Source organism: Phocoena sinus, chromosome 9, assembly GCF_008692025.1.
Source record: "Phocoena sinus isolate mPhoSin1 chromosome 9, mPhoSin1.pri, whole genome shotgun sequence".
Taxonomy (NCBI): domain Eukaryota; kingdom Metazoa; phylum Chordata; class Mammalia; order Artiodactyla; family Phocoenidae; genus Phocoena; species Phocoena sinus.
The window spans coordinates 86,879,630-86,900,301 of NC_045771.1; the positions used below are offsets into that span (position 1 = coordinate 86,879,630).

General features: G+C 37.3%; 1 protein-coding gene across 1 annotated transcript in view; it reads right to left on the reverse strand.

Moving 5' to 3' along the window:
- Positions 1–20,672, reverse strand: part of FBXL13 (F-box and leucine rich repeat protein 13) — a 185,494-nt gene that overhangs the window by 141,854 nt on the left and 22,968 nt on the right. Inside the window, 4 exon segments of the mRNA XM_032642583.1 lie at positions 14,255–14,422; positions 16,664–16,773; positions 17,919–18,073; positions 19,188–19,255. Of these exon segments, the coding sequence (XP_032498474.1) occupies positions 14,255–14,422; positions 16,664–16,773; positions 17,919–18,073; positions 19,188–19,255 (501 nt within the window).

Here is a 20,672-nt window from a genome sequence, read left to right on the forward strand (position 1 = left end):
AACATGAGGACCAAGAAATAATTCCCAGAGAAAACGACTAGGACGTGTCATGCCATAGAACCACCCCCCTCCAAAAAAAAGAGCATTTCAAAAAAGAAGCATAATCAAATGCTACTCAAAGAACAGGGAAGAAGTGAGCATAAGCTATTGGATTTGATGATTAAGAAATTCCTGGGAATGAGACCAAGTTTGTGGCGGTGGGGCTGAAAGGGGAAAAATCATTTCCCATTCATTTATTCAACCAACATTTATTGAGCATCTAGGGGTTATGAATTCAAAGCATGTAAGCCACTGTCCCTGTCCTCAAGGCACTTACAGTCCAAGAGGAAAACAGAAAATAGACAGTTATAACAGACAGTAAGAAATGCTTCAGGGGCTCTGGGAACACATTTGAAGAGTAACTAATCAAGACTAAAGGAGAGGACAGAAGATCAAAGGTAGCCTTTCTGGAAAAGATGACATCTGAGCTGTGCCTAGACAGGAGTGAGCCAGTCAAAGAAGAGAAGGGGACCCTATACAGAAAGGGCATAATGGCTGGAGAGAATGTCTTATACTTGAGTAGTAGACTAGGTAACTCAGTATAGCTAGAGCCAAAGATTCCTGTGGAGAAATGGTGGAGAATGAAGCTGAAAGGTAATGAGGGGGACAGAAAGGGCTTTGTGGGCAATGTTAGAGCCGATGGGGAGTCAAGGAGAGATTTTAAGTGGGAAAGTAACATGAATAAATGTGACTTTAGAAAGACATCTCTGGTGGGCAAATGAAGAATGAGTTGGAAGGTCAAGGTCAAGAATAGATGCTGGAGGGACTTTCCTGGTGGCGCAGTGGTTAAGAATCCGCCTGCTGATGCAGGGAACATGGGTTCGAGCCCTGGTCTGGTAGGATCCCACATGCCATGGAGCAACTGAGCCCATGTGCCACAACTGCTGAGCCTGCACTCTGGAGCCCATGAGCCACAACTACTGAAGCCCATGCTCCTAAAGCCTGTGCTACGCAACAAGAGAAGCCACCACAATGAGAAGCCCCTCACACTACAATGAAGAGTGGCCCCCGCTCACCGCAACTAGAGAGGGCCTGCGCGCGGCAATGAGGACACAATGCAGCCAAAAATAAATAAATAAATAAATTTATTAAAAAAAAAAAAAAAAGAATAGATGCTGGAAGACCCAACTAAGGGTTGGGTCTTTATATATAGATATAGATATATAGATATATCTAGATCTATAGATATATCACATTTTCTTTTATCCATTCATCTGTCGATGGATACTCAGGTTGTTTCCATGTCTTGGCTAATTGTAAATAATGCTGCAGTGAACATGGGACATCTTTTTGAGTTAGTGTTTTTGTTCCCTTCAGATAAATACCCAGAAGTGGAATTGCTGAATCATATGGTAGTTCTGTTTTTAATATTTTGAGGAACTTCGATGTTTTTCATAGTGGCTGCAACAATTTACATCCCCACCTTTGCTTTTGTTGTTCCTTTTAGTAAAGGTGTTCATCTTTTACCCTGATATATTTTCTTCTTAGCATTTAATTCTATATGACATGTCCTTGTGTATGTTTCCTTGTTTGCTATCTGATTCTTCACCCTAAAATATAAGCCCCTTGAGAGCAAGGTATTTGTCTAATCCACCACTAGTTCCCCAATACCTAAAACAAAGCCTTGTACATTGCAGGCATTCAACATAGTTATTAAATAAATAAAATAAAATCTTTATGGAGCACCTGCTTTTGCCAACCTCTTAGGTGCTGAGGATAAAGAAATGTAAAAAATCAATAAACAGAAACTTCAATTAAATAGATTTGGGAGACCAGAAAGGAGAGCTCTTACACCTGCAAGGATAGCAGAGCGCAACAGGAAGAACTCCTCTTCTTTCCGTGGCAAAGACTCAGGCAGTGAGAAGCCATGGGATCTTTGTTTACTTAGCCCTCCCAACTTCCTTTTCCTTCTTATAAAAGCACTCTTCTTCCCTTGCCATTGGGGGACTTGTGCATGACTCATAATGGTTACAGACCTCCAATGGCAATTCTCTTCTGCTCCTGGATAAACACATCTTTGCTGGAGAATTGCCTGATAGTATATTTGTTTTAGGTCAACAGAAGTAATCAAAACAGATGTAATTCCAAAACCCCAAAAGCATACAATTTAGTGGGAGAGACAGACAAAAAAAACAAGAACACTGGGCTTCCCTGGTGGCGCAGCGGTTGAGAGTCCACCTGCCGATGCAGGGGACACGGGTTCGTGCCCCGGTCCGGGAAGATCCCACATGCCGGGGAGCAGCTCGGCCCATGAGCCATGGTCACTGAGCCTGTGCGTCCGGAGCCTGTGCTCCGCAATGGGAGAGGCCACGGCAGTGAGAGGCCCACGTACTGCAAAAAAAAAAACAAAAACAAAAAAAACAAGAACACTATTAAAAAATAATAGTTATGTACAATGAGAAGTGCTATGAAGGAAGAGAACAGGCCTTAGAGCAAGGATTGATTTTAGATTGAGTAATCAGGAGAGGTCTTTCCAGTGGGGAACATTCTGAGACGTAAACAGAGACCTAGTCAAACTAACAACAGATGGAGAAGAGTTCCCTATGGGATATGAGCACGGGCAAAGCCCTCTGTAGGATTTTCTGCATTCACTTCTTACATTTTCCTCTACTGGAATGCTTGTTTTCATCCAAGAGCCATAGGTGTTTAAAGCTGGAAGTGATCCTAGAAGCTATCTAGCCCACCCTCATTTTACAGAAGAAACTCCGAATACATACATACTTTTTGCTGGGAATTTTCAAAGTCTTTAAACTGAGGGTAAGAGAAGGTAGATGCCCTGTGGGAGGTCAGCAAGCTGACAGAGCCAGCAGGGCTGCGTGTAGAATCCAGTCTTCCTGACTTTCTCTTCAGTGGCTTCCTGTCATTCAGCCATCTAAATTCAATATATTAAAAATAGTAACTTCTACTTAGAAATTACGTGTGCTGGGCATTGTTCTAAGCACTTTGTGTGTATTAACTCATTTAGTCCTCACAATAGCAAGTGCAGGAGATATTATTATTATCCTTTCATTACAAATGAGACAGCTTAGAAACAAAAAATTAAGCAAGATGCCCAAGGTCATGCAGCTAGTGACGGAATCAGCTATCTAGACTCCAGAGCACACTCTCAGTTTCCATGTAGCTGCCTCTTTCTGTGCTGTAGTTTTTCATCTTACAAATAATGTATCATTTTGCAAGGGTGGTTCCTGCTAAAATTAATGTAGCATCTTCTACAATTTAAAAGTCATGAAAACTTTATTTCAAAATCATTTGTAAACTTCTTAACTTAGGTAGTGTTACTGATTAGGGCTGAAGTGATGAAAGCCAGGTCTATGGGCACAGCAATCTTATATCCAAAATAAACTGATCCTAAAGCAATTTTTAGATGTTGGGCTTCATCTGCTTTTTCACCCACACCACAGATTGAGCCAACACACACATAGTTCTTTGATGGAGCAGTGTGGTTTTGGAAGCTCCCTTATCTGAAGTTCATACAGTACATGCCTAAGAAACTTGGAACCACTCTGCTTTAGTGAATTGAGGTCAGACTGACCTCTGAGGTTATCAAAACATAAACTCAAAAAGTCATTGAGACTACTCTTTTGTTTTAGAATTCCAAGTAATTTAATCTAACTGGCCTGAACCATCTGGTTTCTCTCCTGCAACATGGTACAAGTTTTAACGTTTTTCCAGGGACTTTTTTCCCCAAGTGAGATGAGTCATCAACACTATAAAATCTGAAGGTGATTTTACAAGTCTTTGCAAGTCCACACACTATTATCTTTTACAAACAAACAAAAAGTTACAGTTGTTTAAAATGAAAGACAGCCCTAAGATACTACTTATATTATTAAACTAATCAAGCACTTTTTCATTTTAGGACAACTGCATCACTTGACTAGATTATTTAGACTTTCCAAATTCATCAACATAAGGGTTTTCTCTGTATTGCTTGTCAAACTACACACATACAAAAAAAAAAAAAGCTGCATTTTCATGGAAAATGATCTTTGCCAAACCTCCCAACTAGCTCTGAGTTTGACGGATGGTGTATGAGCTCTACCATCTAACAAAGCAGCCTTTCGTAATGGGTAAATGATACTAAGGAAAATGATAGTGAAACAGAACCTGACTTGTTTTCATGAGTTGATGCAACTGAACCCAAAAAGCAAGACTACAGTTTTCCAAGTTAGGTTCAAATTGTATCGCAATAATTGAAACTGATTGCTGTTTTCAATTATTCCTTCAAAACATTAGGCAGTCTAAATATACAAATCTCCATTTTGAAAACTAACACTTCCAAAAACTTTAAAGTTTAGATCCAGCTCACATTACATTTTTATGTTTTGTTTCTTAAGTCCCTGAGAATTCACTGACCAGAGAAGTCACCAAATTAAATGCCATTTTAAAACTATGATTTAAAAAATTAATTCTGCAAATCTATTGCATTAATAAGCTTAATAAACCCAACTGTTTAAGACAGGAGTGTTAGAATCATTAATTTCCAATTTTATAGTATTATATAAACTCACTCTTTTATTACCTGTACATTTTAATGGATATTTTTGACAATTTATTTGATTGGGAAAAATTTGAGACTATCTCCAAAGATAATTCTGTGCTTTAGTGTCATGTCATGATTGAGTAATTTTTAAAAGTTACTCTTGTATTTTTTTAAGGGTAGTACAACCGGACAGATGTATTGAATATAATAGTTCTTTTTTTTTTTTAACATCTTTTTTGGAGTATAATTGCTTTACAATGGTTTGTTAGTTTCTGCTTTATACAAAGTGAATCAGCTATATGTATACATATATCCCCATATCTCTTCCCTCTTGCGTCTCCCTCCCACCCTCCCTATCCCACCCCTCTAGGTGGTCGCAAAGAACCCAGCTGATCTCCCTGTGCTATGTAGCTGCTTCCCACTAGCTATCTATTTTGAATATAATAGTTCTTAATTATTGGTTTTTGTTTCACAATTATTTTACTCATATGTACACATATTATAAATGATTATTTTACATATATCAATATAATTACATATATATGTGTGTGTATATATTCTTATTCTGTTTCTTTAGAATTCTCCAAGAGGAAAAACCAGAGTGATATAGAGGCTATAATTTTACCCAAGTAGTCAGGAAAACCAGATTCTGATCTCAGTTTTGTAGTTGTCTGGGGATGTCATTTAATTTCTCAGATCCTCAGCTGTCCCTCCTGAGAAAGGTAATAGCTCAGCACAAAAATCTCTATGTTCTTTTCTAGATCATGCTATGGTTTGAGCACTCTGACAGACTCTATAAATCTGATCCCAAAAGGGCTCAGTATCATTCCACAAAGAGGTGGGGGTGAGAATTAGGGTGGAAGGAGGGACAGGAAGGCTGATCATAACCCATGACGTGATATCATAAAGAAATATTTAAAATGCAAAAACTGGCAATGATTTTCATTGTCCTGAGCAAAATCCCCAGTAATTCTACATGTTTCCCATATCCTGATATGAGATTTTTCCAAAGTGAATCCAAACGTCAATTAATTCAACATAAACTCATCTCTGTAAGTTTAGAGTTTTGTCCGGGTAATGAGAATGCGGAAGTCTTAAAAATCAAGGGCCAACAGGGTTGAAACTGCCCAAGGTCGTATTGCTAGTGAGTAGCTAGGGCAAGATATGAACCTAGTTCTCCTGAGCCCTATGCCTGGACTTTTAATCATATTATCAAACCAAAAGACTTCTTATGAGAAAGGATGCAAGTTCATAGCTCATCATAACTGTTGAAGTTTCCATGTACAAGTTTCTGTTAGGGCCCGGATCACATTATAAAGTGGTTTACTGGCTCTGGGTTCTGTGGTTCTTTATTAGTTGGCATTTTTAGTTTCTCTGAACTGGAAGACAGAAGAGTATTAAACCAGAGTTCCTCTGCAGCAACTATGTATTGACTTCTTAAACATCTTCTTGTTTCTTATCTGTTGTAATTGTTATTTTGCTTTTCACTGAAACCAACATTTTTTTCTGACAAGGAGGAATGCCCTTTTAAATACTATCTGATGACTGGCAGTTCAAATCCACCTTCGGTGAGGCTGATTGCCCAATTATCTCACCCAATCCCCCACTCAAAGTCCCCTCCTGCCCATAGCAATCTTGCAGTTAGACCTGGCCTAGTGACAAAGTTCTAACCTAAAGCACATCACTGAAATTCTTGACTGTGGGGTCTTGGGGAGACTTTGGCTTTCCTAATAAAGAAAGGTAGAGAACCATTTGCCTTCTACCACTGTGATTTTCCCCCTTCTCGTGGCCTGGTGAATGAATATGAGGCTGGAAGAGGAGTAGCCGTATTGGAACCACGAGACAATAAGCAAGAGGATACTAAGGACTGTGGAGTGAAAAGATAGAAAATTTCCACTTTTATTGGCATCATGGAGGACCAGCCCTGGATTGCCTTCCTCTGGACTTTGTGTTATAGGAAAAAAATAAGCCCTTATTTCTTTAAGCCCCACTATCAGTCAGGTTTTCCTGTATTGGTAGGTGAAGGCAGTATAAGCTGATACCTTAGAGAATTACTAGACCCCGAATGTTGTGCATAAAATAGCTACTTTGAAGCACACTGAAGTGTTTGCATCCAGTCAGCTTCTGAGACTAGGCACTTAAATGTTTTTATGCTCTCCTTAAGTCATCTGTATGGAGGCCCATAAAAAGAAAGGTGCTGTGTTCTTGAGACCTAAAGATCTTTCAGAAACTTACCCCTTTTCTCTTCTGTTTCAATCAGCCCTAGGATTATTTTTCAGTTATTGAAAGCTTACCTTTTATGTCTATTCATCAATAATTGTTTAGAGATTTGACTGTCACACGCACAAGAAACAGCCTGAGGAAAACTTTGATGTTTTTATTCTAGATCTGCACCATCTTTCTTAACCTTGAATTGGAGCAGCACAGTATAATTTCTTAAATGACATATTCATTCACTTGATAAATATTTTAAAATATTCTGTATGCTTGTAAATCAGGGAATATAATATGAATAAGACATACTCCTAGACATCCAGGAATAATCTAGTATGTGTATACCGTTGAGTGCCTTGATTAACAGGCAACAAAACCATGTTGAGAAACTATCTTGTATTTGAAGTTCATTATGCAACTTTCTGTCGACTACTCCTCATTGACTCAAAACTGATATTAATAATGGCCTGAAAATAGCCTTCATCACTACCCATGGCAGAAATTAGAGAAAAACATCTAATATAAATATTCTACATTATATAGGCAAAATGCCCTTAGAACAGAAAAGGAAGCAAAGATGGGTATGGATGGTACATTTGAAAAGAGGGTACAGAGATCAGGAGAACAGGATTGAGGAAAGGGGTCAGGAAGTAAGCTGAAGGAGTTCCTACCTGATGGCATGTATTTTCTCAGTGAAGAAGGATGGAAAGTGAAGGTGAAGGGCAGTGAAGTGGGGGATTTAGCATGAAAAATTGAAGAGTGGTAATAGTCTGCTCAGGGTACCATAACAAAATACCATAGATTAGGTGGCTTAAACAACAGAAGTGTATTTCTCATAGTTTTGGATGGTGGGAAGTCCAAGATCAAGATTGTGTCCAGTTTGGTTCCTGGTGGGAGTTTTCTCTTTTCTGCCTTCTTGCTGTGTACTCACATGGCGGAGAGAGAGCGCTGGTGTCTCTGCCTCTTCTTATACAGGCAACCACCCTATTGGATTAGGACCCCAACCTCATGATTTAATCCTAATCATCTCTTCACAGGCCCTATCTCCAAATACAGTCACATTGGAAGTTAGGGCTTCAGCACAGGAATGGGGAGGGGAGGACACAAACATTTAGTCCATAAATAAGAGCTTAAACAGTCTCTGTAAGAAATGGAAGGAAGAGACCCATAGAAGGATAGACAGGCATTGTTTGGAGCGACTGAAGTTAAATACCACTCAGGAAAACCATCAGCAGTCTTCTACTTCCAGCCATGATAAGGTAATGGTACGAAACTATCCTTCCCACCATATATAACTAGAGAAACGGACAAAATATGTGAAACAACTGCTTTCAGACGTTGGACAACAGTCATCACAATATTCGGATCTGTGAAAGAAGGAAAATAAATGAGATGAGACTTATGATAGCCCAGGCTTTCTGCATGGAGACATTTTTTGGCTGCTTGTGAGAGAAAGAGTGCCAGGCAGTCTCACTAAGCCAAGGAGATAGAACCCCAGTGGGATTCAAGGATGTTGAGGTTGCTGGAATTTATCGGCAAAGTACTGGAAAAGTGGGAGTTACACAGAAAAGATAGCTTGAGAAGTCTGCATAGGGATCCTTGCATTTTTGCATTTTAAACAATGTGTGTGCAGGGGACACTCCATGAGGCTGAACAAAAAAGTGACTACTGGGGACAAAACATCTGTGGAGAATTTGTAAGCAGAACAACTACTATAGTTCGTACGGGATTGGAAAATTTACAAATTGTGACAAATCAGAGTACAGACATGCCACAGAATACTTAAGTATAAGCTGAGAAAAGATGAAGCTTATCTTCAAGTAAGTTAACTGACTACAAAAACCAGTTCAACACTTCTTAAAAATAACAACATAATATACTCAACAATGTAACTTACTAAACATCCAGCATATAATTAAAAAATTAATATATCTGTAAAGAAGGAAAATCTGACACAACACATAACCAAGAGAAAAATTTAGAATGTAAACACACAGAGAAATTACAGGGATAATAAAACTAGTAAACAAGTTTTTTTTTTTTTTTTTTTTAATGGATATGTAGTGGTGTCTCATTGCAGCTTTAATTTGCATTTTCTTGATGACTAATTTTATTGAGAATCTTTTCATGTGCTTATTTGCTATTCATAAATCTTTGATGAAAAGTCTGTTCAAATTTCTTCTCATTTTAAAAAATCGGGTTGTCTTATTATTGAGTTGTAAAGGCTTTATTCGGACGCACAGGCTCAGCAGCCATGGCTCATGGGCCCAGCCGCTCCGCGGCATGCGGGTTCTTCCCAGACCGGGGCACGAACCCGTGACCCCTGCATCGGCAGGTGGACTCTCAACCACTGCACCACCAGGGAAGCCCTAAACAAGTTTTTTAAAACAGCTATTATAAAAATTCTCAAGGATTTCAAAGAAAAATGAGAGAGAAGTGGAGATTTTTTAAATGAACCACATAAAACTTCTAGAGATGAACACAACATCTATAGTGAAAAAATTCACTGGAATGGCTTAATAGCAGATTAGACACTGTTTTTTTTCCCTAAACAAATACTGTTTAATTATTTTGGAAGGAGGCAGTCAATAAAAACAAAAAAATCCCTACTATAAAACTAGGCAAATGCCACTAATGACCAATGATTTTCTTGCTGTACATTATGAGGAAGTTATCATTTATTGTGCCCTTCCTCTCTGCACCTTTCTGAGATGTTTCTAAACTCAGAATTGGCTACATGCCTTTTTATCCCCTTTTAAGGCAGTTGAAGAAAAAGGAGGTTTACAAAAGCTAGTAAGAATTTTAAAATATGCTAAGTTCATCCTACTTACAAAATTCAGCAGTATGTTGCAGGCTATCTATTATGCAAATTGTTGGTGCCTTTTTTTTTTTGCCAGTTTTGGTGAGTAATTAAACAGAAGTTAATGGCTTTTTAAAGACAGTTGCATATTTACTGTGCTGAACTTGAAGACATGGCAATAAACACTATTCATAATGAAGCACAGAAAGAAAAAAAAAGGCTTAAAAAATGAACAGGAACTCAATGAAATGTGGGACAATATTAAGTTGTTTAATATATGTGTAATCGTTGTTCCAGAAAGAGGAAGAAGACAGAAAAATATCTGAAGAAATAATGGCTGAAAACTTTCCAAATTTGCTGAAAAATATAAACATGTATATCCAAGATTTCAATGAATTCCAAGAAGGATAAACACAAAGAAAACTACAAGGCATATCAAAATCAGATTGTTAAAGATTCAGTAATAAAAAGAAAAATCTTCAAAGCAACAAGAAAGAAGAAGACACATACATACAAAGGAAGAAAAAAATATTCCACTGATTTCTCATTTAAAATAATGCATTCCAGGAGACAATGGAATGACATCTTTTAAATGGAATGAATGAAATTTTTAAAAACCTGTCAGTCTAGAAGTCAATGTCTAGAGAAAATCTCTCTCAGAAACAGAGTAAAAATAAAGACTTTTTCAGAGAAATACAAGTTGAGAAAATTAAGCACCAACAGACAGACATGTGCTTCAAGAAATGTTAAAGGAGGTTCTTCATACTGAAGGAAAATAGTTCCAGATGAAAACTCAAATCTAAACCAAAAGAAAGAAGACCAGAATCAACCTATTTGTGGAAAAATAGAAAATACTTTTTTCTGAGTTTTAAATTTCTTTAAAAGATAATGAATCCTGGGCTTCCCTGGTGGCTCAGTGGTTAAGAATCCACCTGCCAATGCAGGGAACACGGGGTCGAGCCCTGGTCCAGGAAGATCCCACATGCCGTGAAGCAACTAAGCCCACGCGCCACAACTACTGAGCCTGCGCTCTAGAGCCCACGAGCCACAACTACTGAAGCCTGCTTGCCTAGAGCCCATGCTCCGCAACAAGAGAAGCCACCACAATGAGAAGCCCGCGCACCGCAACAAAGAGTAGCCCCCACTCTCTGCAGCTAGAGAAAGCCCGCGCACAGCAAGGAAGACACAACCCAGACAAAAATAAAATAAAATAAATTTATATTAAAAAAAAAGATAATGAATCCCTTCCACTACCCTTTCGCTTTCTTCTTTCAATACAATTCAGTCTTAAAGCCATTAGATTGGTCCAAGCAAAGCAGGCATCCATGCCAGGGTAAGGGGCACAGAGGGCGCTCTGTTGGCCCAGAACAGGGCATCAGAACTAGGGTACATAAAGGGGAGCATCCACTCAGTGGAGCAGCCTTCCTTGCACAAAACAGGTGAGGAGGGTGTCCCCAAGGAGGAATGTCCCAGAGTAGAATATCAGAGCCCCAGCGGAAAAAGGAAGACAAAAGAGGAAGCATGGCTCACTGTGGGATACTGGAGTCCAAAGTAAATGGAGCCCAAGAAGAGGACATCTGCCCAGCACAGACAGTCAGAGAACAAGCAGACTGAGAAGGGCATTCGTCCACATAGAAGTATAATGTAAGATGTTGAAGTCTGCAAGGAATGAGGAGGAAGTCCCTAAGGAGGGGGCAGCCACTGTGGGATGTCAGAACCTGAGCAGGACAAGGAGGGGGAACCGAGGAAGCGAAACCCTGTATAACATACCAGGAGCTAAGTGGGATGTGGAGAGTGGCTCTATTGGGGGAGGAGGGTGGCATGTGGTGACAGAGCCTACTCAGTATAAGGTGGGCATCCGCAAAGAGGGGCAGCCCATGCATGGAGCGTCAGAGCCTAAGTAGGGTAAGGAGGGCATCTACATAGGAAGGTACTCAGTGCAGGGCATGTTAGCCCAAGCAAAGTTAGAAAGGCAACTACGTAGGAGGAAAAGCAACTGGCATAGAATGTCAGAGCCCAAGCAGTATGAGGAGGGCCTCTGCATGGCAAGGGATGTCAAAGCCTGAGCAGGATGAGGAAGGTATCCACACAGGGAGGGAACAGTGGCAGCCACGTGTGTGACTGCTTCCACACAGGGAGAGTGATCAAATAAGTAAATACATGAATAATGAGAGCTGGGATTCTCACTGTTGGAGAAGGACATTGCAGATATGTAAAGGGAGAAGACTAGTATGAGCCCTGTGGTGCTAAATTGGACCTGGAAGTATCCACATACAGTTTAGGTTTAGTTTAGGTTTTTTAGGTATATAGAGGTACATAGATATGGGGGGAAATATGTATATGTGTGTTCCTACTTACAGTCTCTAGTTCTGTCTACTGAGAAGGCATGGGAGAAGCAACACTTCAATGGTGATGAACACAGATAGAGTTCAAATCTTGGTTCCTATGTACAATTCTCCATGAAAAAGGATTCAGAGTCCTAGAGAAATGACCTATCCAGGGTGGAGCACAGAAAGTACAAGAGGAGCCTGGGACATCATGCTGTGCTATAAAGTAAGGAAGTGCTCAGAGGGTGATAGTTACACATCAAAGGGACAGAGAAGGCAACCTGAAAGGACTCCCACTGAATCTGGAACAATTTGAGCACCAAAATAAATAGTGATAGTAATGGATTATAACCCATTGAATAAAATAGAAAACCATGAGTCCATACTGATATAAATAAACTAAAAGTTTGATAAGGAATGGGTATATTTATATAATTGTAAAGTACCTACCCACGAAATGCACATCCATTACAAAGGGGGCAGCTGAATAGTGGAGAAGCCTAGCAGACACCACTTTCAACAAGCAGCCGCCGTGAAATCACCAATCCTGGGCAGATCCAAATCCTGTGCCACTGATAGGATGCAGTGAGAAGAGCACAGCATGTCTGTGGTATTTCCAGGAAATATGCAGAACCTGAGTCTATTCTTGAGGAAACATAAAACAAGCTCAAATTAAGAGATCTTCTACAGTAAACCTGGCCTGATCTTCATGTCAAGCGAATGAAAATTAAAGAAAGGCAGACTAAAGGAGAGGAAGGGCCATGATAATCAACTGTTCTGTGTGATTCTGCACTGCATCCTTTTACATTATTGGGATAATTGGGGATACCCAAATTAGGTCCGAGGGTTTTGATGGCTGACTGTAAGAGGATGCCCTTGTTTATAGTAAATACACCAATAATATTTAGGGGTGATAGGGCATCGTGTCAGCAACTTACTCCCAACTCGTTCAGGAAAAAAAGTTCTTTGTGTTGTCCTTGCAACTTTTCTGTTTGAGATTGCTAAAAATGAAAAATACATGCTGAATAAAACATAATTGACTGTTTAAAGCAAAAATAAATTCTAATGTAGGGTTTATAAATACATAGAAATAAAATGCATGGCAATAATAGCATGAAGCACAGGAGGGGGGAAGTGAAAGCATACTCTTGTTAGGTTCTTACATCATATGTAAAGGGATAAAAAATTATTCTAAGGCATAATGTGCAGTAAATTAAAAATGCAGCTGCTTACAATGTAAATAAAGAAACAGCAGTCAAAACGTTGGAGTTCAAAGACAAAAAGCAGCTGCATAAGTGTAGGAAGGAGTGTGATATGGCTTAGAAAAATAGCTAAGAATGACATTAATATGACACAAAAAGAGAAATAATTAGGGCAACAGTAATAGACTCTGTTACTTAAAGCTTTAAAATTTCTCTCATCAGAAGACTCCACGGGCAAAATTGAAAGCAAGCATCAAGTGTAGGGGAAAACATCTCAAATACATTCCAGGAAAAGGGTGAATATTACCAGTATATAAAGAGCTATTATGAACGGTAAGAAAATTATAAGAATTCCAATTTAAAAACAAGCAAGAGATGAACAGGCAATTTATAAAGAGGAAACAGTGGACAAAAATGTCCTCATCCTAACTCTATGCCATATATAAAGTGCAAGATTAGATATAAATATAGGTATAGATATTTTGTTTCCCAAAATAACTTGAGCTCAAGTCTCTACATTTAGAAGGATGGATTTAATACATGGAATTTTATAACATAAATCTGCCATCAACCAGAATAAGATGATATTTTACAACTCTTCCACCATTTATCAGGTAGTCCCACAAAGTAGAAATTGCTTATTTATCAAAATAGGAAAGAATATAACCAGTAGTTGGAATTATGGCTTATATTTCAGAGATCATTTCAATGAGTTGTAAGCTATAGATACAAGATTCTTGTTGTTATGAACTCATGATCTATGGAAGAAAGATGATAGGCATAAATATTTTAACTAACTGAAAGGTGCAATATGACAAGCCCCATTTATATTCTAGAGTGTAGATATAACGTTAAGATTAAAAGATTAGGGATTAGAGATTAAAAGCTAAACATTGGGTTATCTAAAATCTGTTGTACCTTACATGACAATATATGCTTGAAGGAGGAAGGAAGGAAAGACATTCCTTTCATTCTTATTTACTATAGCTTTAATTTCTCCATTTTTGATTGTTATAACAATTTACAGCCATCCAAATTGATGACTTCCAAAAAATGAAATAGCCCAAAGCTAGTTGTAAAAAATATTTTTCTTCAAAATATGGCTTCCATCATTCATGCAAGGTTCATAAAACCACTCTTTAAACAAACATTGTGAAAATAACTAGTTAAGATATGAATTCATACGAACCTGTAATACTGTTCTTTTGGGTAACTGTGAAACATCAAATTCAGGAATCTCACCTACAAGAAAGACTTCAGACACATTTTGTTCAGGAGAAATGTATTCTTCTTTAGAATTTACTCTGAGTTTTATCTTGCTTCTCCATTTTTTAAATTGAAGTTCATGCTTTAACATCTGCCATGAAAATAATTTACAAATTCCATGGAACTCTTGTAAGGATTAAATGAGATGATACATGTAAAACACAATGCTTGATACAATCATAGCACCAATTAAACATTATTTATTATCATCATTGTCATTATATAAATTATCATTGTCCAGAGCATGTGTAATAATGTGTAGTCTCAGAATCACCATTATAGATCATTTGCACCAGTTGTCATACAACATTGGTATAGGCAGTCACCTTGAAGATGTGGTCCAGCCTTCTCTTTTAGAGATGAGGAAGCTGAATCCCAGAGAGTCAAGGTTCTGGTAATGCCAGAACTGGTATGTGGGGCATGGAAGGGTGAGGGTTAGCATGGAGCTATAGAAGGAGAGTTAGGGGAATTCCCCGGCGGTCCACTGCTTAGGACTCTGTGCTCTCACTGCCCAGAGCCTGGGTTCAGTCCCTGGTCGGGGAACTAAGATCCCACAAGCCACATGGTGTAGCCAAAATGAAAAAAATAAATTAAAAATAAATAAATAAATAAATATTTTTAAAAAAAGAGAGAGTCAGAAGAAAGAATTTGGAGAATTGCCTAATCTATCATTACAGGAAGTCCCCATTTTAACTTTCAATACATTCCTTAAAACTGCATAATCAAGAAAACACCCAAAGGGTAAATAAATGTTGTACCCATACAAGCACACACACACACACACAATTTTGATGTAATATATGCATATATATTAGAGCCTAAGGAAGAGCACACATTGGAGAGCTAGCACGTAGAAGTGTTCCCTGCCTCTCCTCCCAGCAGACACCTGCCATCCTTACTCCACCCTAGTGAATACTGGCCTAGTAATATTGTTAGGCCAAGATATCACATAGCTAAAAGAAAACATTTTCTTTAACTACTTAATACATATCTATGTTGAGGATATTATTATCATATATATTAATATATATCAACTACTACAAAACATTGTGCTCAGTGTATGGGGATGATTAAGAGAACAATACTGCCTGCTCTTAGGGATGTTCAGTTTAAGGGGATGTAAAAGGGGCAGCCTGGTCATGCACAGTTACCTTTTCACCATTAGACAATTAATGACCAGGCTAGGGGCCAGGTCAAAACATTAGCTTAGTACAAGAAGTGGTGGAAAACACAGAATGACCAGACTAAAACAGTGGTACCCAAAGTACAACCGTTTAACTGGCAACGTTGAAAATGTAGTCCACAAAAGGCAGGTGCTAGAGGACATCCGGTAAGAACACCAGTTCAATACCAGGGGATGGTAAACTTCTAGAGAGTAAGAATGATCAATGCTTTGTGCGTCTCAGTCTCCTCCGCAGACTCTAGCACTGTTTCAAACATTATGTGAGTAATAAATCTTTTCTTACTCTCTTGGTACATACGTAGTATCGTCAGTGTCAGTATCTGAAACAATCTGGGGTGAGAGGCATTGATCTTCCCCTCCACAGGGCAACCATAAAACAGGGGGGTTAATTTCTTCCTATTTTTCTCTTTCCTATTTATCCCAACTTTGTATTTCAAAGAATATTAATAAAACGTTACCTACTAAATAATGTAACTACAAAAAATTCCAGCATGTTTCTATGTCTGTTCCTACTAGTTACTATGAATATTTTAAAACATTAAATGATAATATACTGTACTGATAGCTAAAGCAAACTAGAGATACTTCTAAGTTTGGAGGAGTTTGCTTGGATCCTCTGTTTTGATTGATTTAATTCCTAATGGGTGTCCCAGTTAAGAATGATCCTTTAAATTTAGCAATTTAGTAGTTTAAAAAATAATTTAGTATTAAGATTATAATTTATTAAATTGAATGTTGAAAAGAATAAATAGCAATTTAATCTTATCTGGAAAAGAATAAATTTAGTCTTTATCATTTATTTCTCTGTTATAATCATATCAAACAGTTTCTCTTCCACTTTAGACATCTATATCCACCTAAACACTTGCTTAAACAAAAAATCTTGGTGTCTTTATCAATAAATTTAAACAAAATGTTAAAAAGATTTTTCCTTGATGTTCATAGTTCAAATGAAACAACAAAATTTTTTAGGCAATATTTTGGGTAGCTGAGGTGACATTTAAATTACTAAGTTAAAAGAACAAGGACCCCATTAAAAGTATATAATATTCAGGACTTTAGTGTTTTCCACACAGCATTATTATCTGAGGCAACATCAATGTAACAGCAAAATTCAGTTTCTAAAAAATTGTTTCCAATATGCCATACCAGCTCATCTTCTCTCTCTTTATACTTATGTCTTGCTTTATCCCTCCATTTAGTTAGGATAATTATCAGCTTGTAGCAGTAGAACATCTGTTGTACTCGCAGTAGTGTATCTGAAGAAAGTGCATTAGATTACTGTATATAGTTAAAGCTGCTCTCAAAAAACAAAGTGTTTAATGTTCTATCATGTTTATAATATGAACCAATGTTGCATCTGATAGTTTTTTATTTTAGTTACATATGAAATTACTTTTGACAGCAGTAGATAGTACTCCTGAGACTTTATTAACCTGTAAACATCACCTTTGCCCTTATAAATTAAGATATAATAGATGCAATGATATATATCATTTCTTTTTTAACAAATCTGTTCTTTATAAAACCAGAACTTCCAAATTTATTCGTAGAAATACAATCATGAGGTAGTATTCTGATTTAGTTAAATACCCTATGATTAAATAGATTGTTCCATATATATATATATATATATATTTTTTTTTTTTTTTTTTTTTTTTTTTTTTTAAAACCAGGGGTCCAAAGCTCAAACATAGGGGCCAGGCTGGAAAGGAGGATGATTAAGGCAGGCCTTGGAGACACCACTCTTAGATAATTGTTTCCTCTCAGAAATAGAGACCCACTACCCTTATGTTAAAACCATCAGAGGGTCCACTCTGAGGTACCAACAGGAGCCAATCAAGAGGAAATGATTCTCTGATTTGCAGCAGCCATAAACAAATCAGTATCTAGTGAGCTGGATAAAATCTCTATTCTTGCTCCTAAGAGCACATACATGCACTGTCCACTCATTACAACTATCAAGGGTTTAAGTAAAACTTAAACTTATTTTTCTTTAAGTTTTCTCAGGTATTCATTAAATGAAATATCTATAAAGAATGAAGAGCTCTCTACAAAAATAGTCAGTTTTGATATCTATCAATCTATCTATATCTATACCAGCTCTCTGTTATATAAAAAAGTTAATAATAGATCCCTATTTATATTGAAACTTGTATATATATATATATCACACAAATACATACAGAATTTTATTTTAAATATGCTGTTTTCTATTACACTAAAACCCTTTGAGACATATCTCATTAAATATTTTAAATTAGTGGCTTTACATTTCATGACAATCCTCTAGACATAAAAATAATAAAAAAATCTTTAGTACAAATTATGTTTAACTGTTAAGTTTGTTGAAACTTTGGATACATGAAAACAAAAAACCAATTGTTACTATGTAAGGATTTACCTTTAAGTCGTTCTTTTCGACCTTTCACATAAGAGTACCAGTGATGAAATACACATTTTTTAAGTCTGAAATTGTCATATTCTATTGATTTTTCCATTTTTTCAGCCAGAAGGTCATCTTCATTTGTAGGAGGTATTGCTATCTTTCTCCATGTGCTGTAAGCAGAAAATACAGAAACATAATATTTTGATGTTATGGCAATACATTAGTAAATAAATTGAGAGAGAGAAGAAGAAATACACTGGGCTTCCTTTACCTCCTCAAAAACCACAGCATGAAAGAAATTGTTATTTTTATTGTTTTATTTACAGCCAGTCCTTGCATTTCCTTTAAGCTTGCACTTCTCTTGTCTACATTTTGAAAGCCCAGAAGGCTCTGAAATCTAAAAGTTTATTTTTTTCAAAACCTATTTAAGGGCAAAGCTAGACCTGACCTAAACTAATTTTGCATCAAAACCTCTCTGAATCTGACACATAGCTGTTCATAGTCTTTCTTCATTTTTCTTAGTAAGAATATACATATATGTTTTACTGTTGAAATACTAATACGTTCAGATATGTTTGGTTCCAACGTGCCATCCCAGACACCACTGAACATGTTATACAGTACACAGTATGTGCAGAGATTTCCTTTCTAAAAATTTTTCTTAGAAAGGAAATCTAGATTCCAAAACATGTTGTCTCCAAGGGCTTCAGATAAGCGGATTGTGGACCTATACTTTCAATTTTGAAGTTCTATTTTTAAAAAAAAGTGACACCTCAAAGAAGTAAAGAACATCTTTTAAGTAAGTAAAAACCAATTAAATATTAAAGAACTATATAATACAAAATGGTGGAAACAAGATTAAATAGGTAGGGACTTCCGTGGTGGCACAGTGGTTAAGAATCCACCTGCCAATGCAGGGAGACACGGGTTCAAGCCCTGGTCCAGGAAGATCCCACATGCCGTGGAGCAACTAAGCCCATGCACCACAGTTACTGAGCCCCCGCACCTAGAGCCAGTGCTCCACCACAAGAGAAGTCACCGCAATGAGAAGCACATGCACCGCAATGAAGAGTAGCCCCCGCTCGCTGCAACTAGAGAAAGCCCGCCGGCAGCAACAAAGACCCAATGCAGCCAAAAATAAACACATTAATTAATTAATTTAAAAATAAGATTAAACAGGTAAAATCAGCACAACTGGCCAAAAGTGAGCTGTTCTTCACCTGGAGAATGTCAAGAATAAGAACACAAAGAGGAAGAAATAGTGTGTAAAAATCATGTTCTTACTAAAAGTGGGTCTTCAGTAAACGTCCAGTATAAAAAGTACATGCTTTTATCATTAATTCTGGAGTCACCTAAAATAAAGAAAGAAATGAAATAAAAAGCATTAGAAATAAATGGAATGCACAGGCTACCTCTGGAAGATGTACAAGAGAATGAGAGGGATGGTTGCATTTGGGAAGTAGAATAAGGCAGTAGGGAGACAGGAACAGACTAGAAGAACTATATACCATTTATATATTCTGGAATTTTATTGTGTATGCCTATTACCCATTTTTTTTACAGTTAAAATCACAGCTTAAAATTTTCCCATTATATTGCACTTACTTTAAAGCATTTTCAGGTAAGTTACTATGGCATTATTATTATCAAGTATATTGATAGGAAATATTGATAGTTGTGGGTTGGCTGGTCACTATTAAGCTGAATGATTTTGCCTTCTCAAGGGTAGAAAATGAGGGAGGGATAAATTGGGAGATTGGAATTGACATATACACACTACTATATATAAAATAGATAACTAATAAGGACCTACTGTACAGCACAGAGAACTCTACTCAATACTCTGTAATGGCCTATATGGGAAAAGAATCTAAAAAAGAGCAGATATATGTATATGTATAACTAATCCACTTTGCTGTACACCTGAAACTAACACAACATTGTAAATCAACTATACTCCAATAAAAATTTTTAAATAAAAATAAAAATAAATAAATAAAATTAGGGGATGAGCCCAAACTCAAAAAAAAAAAAAACAAAAAAAGAGTAGAAAATGAGATTCTCTGTTAAAAAAAATACAAGAATACCTCACTTGCCAAGCAGGAATAGGAAAACTATATAAATTAAAAGTCTAAACTGTGGAATATGCTGAAAGAGATGAAGATATCACTTGCAGTTATTCACAATAACACACATTAATGTGGGAATGGCTCACTGAGGATTGCTGAAATCGTCTGTACCTTCTTTAAAGAGTAAAGATAGTATTATATTAACAGTAGGTTAACATAATATAGGTATCTTTACTCCACCTCACAAAGCTCTTAGGAAGGCAACAGCGGCAGCACTAAGCCTCCACCTTCAGATGGCTTCACAGGTTTGGGACAGAGACACTTGAATTTCTTGAATTCACACAGGACAGGTTTGAGATTCCCAGAAGCAATTGGTTGGAATTTTAAGGAGAAACCAACTTCCTGTGTTACGAAGATAGGGGCTAGAAGCAGTGAAATTTGGGATACTCCTATCAACACTGTTACTATCCCAGGATGGTGAGACCTGGGGAAATTTTGTAATAAATGAAAAGATAATGAAATACCATTACAAATCATTAATGCTAACTTACAAACAGGTACCGAATTTATGGCTCTTTAATGTCAGTAGTAATTGGTCCCATTACTTTTCTTTTTTGGCTGTGATGGGTCTTCGTTGCTGAGCATTTTCTCTAGTTGCGGAGAGCGGGGGCTATTCTTCGTTGCAGTGCGTGGGCTTCTC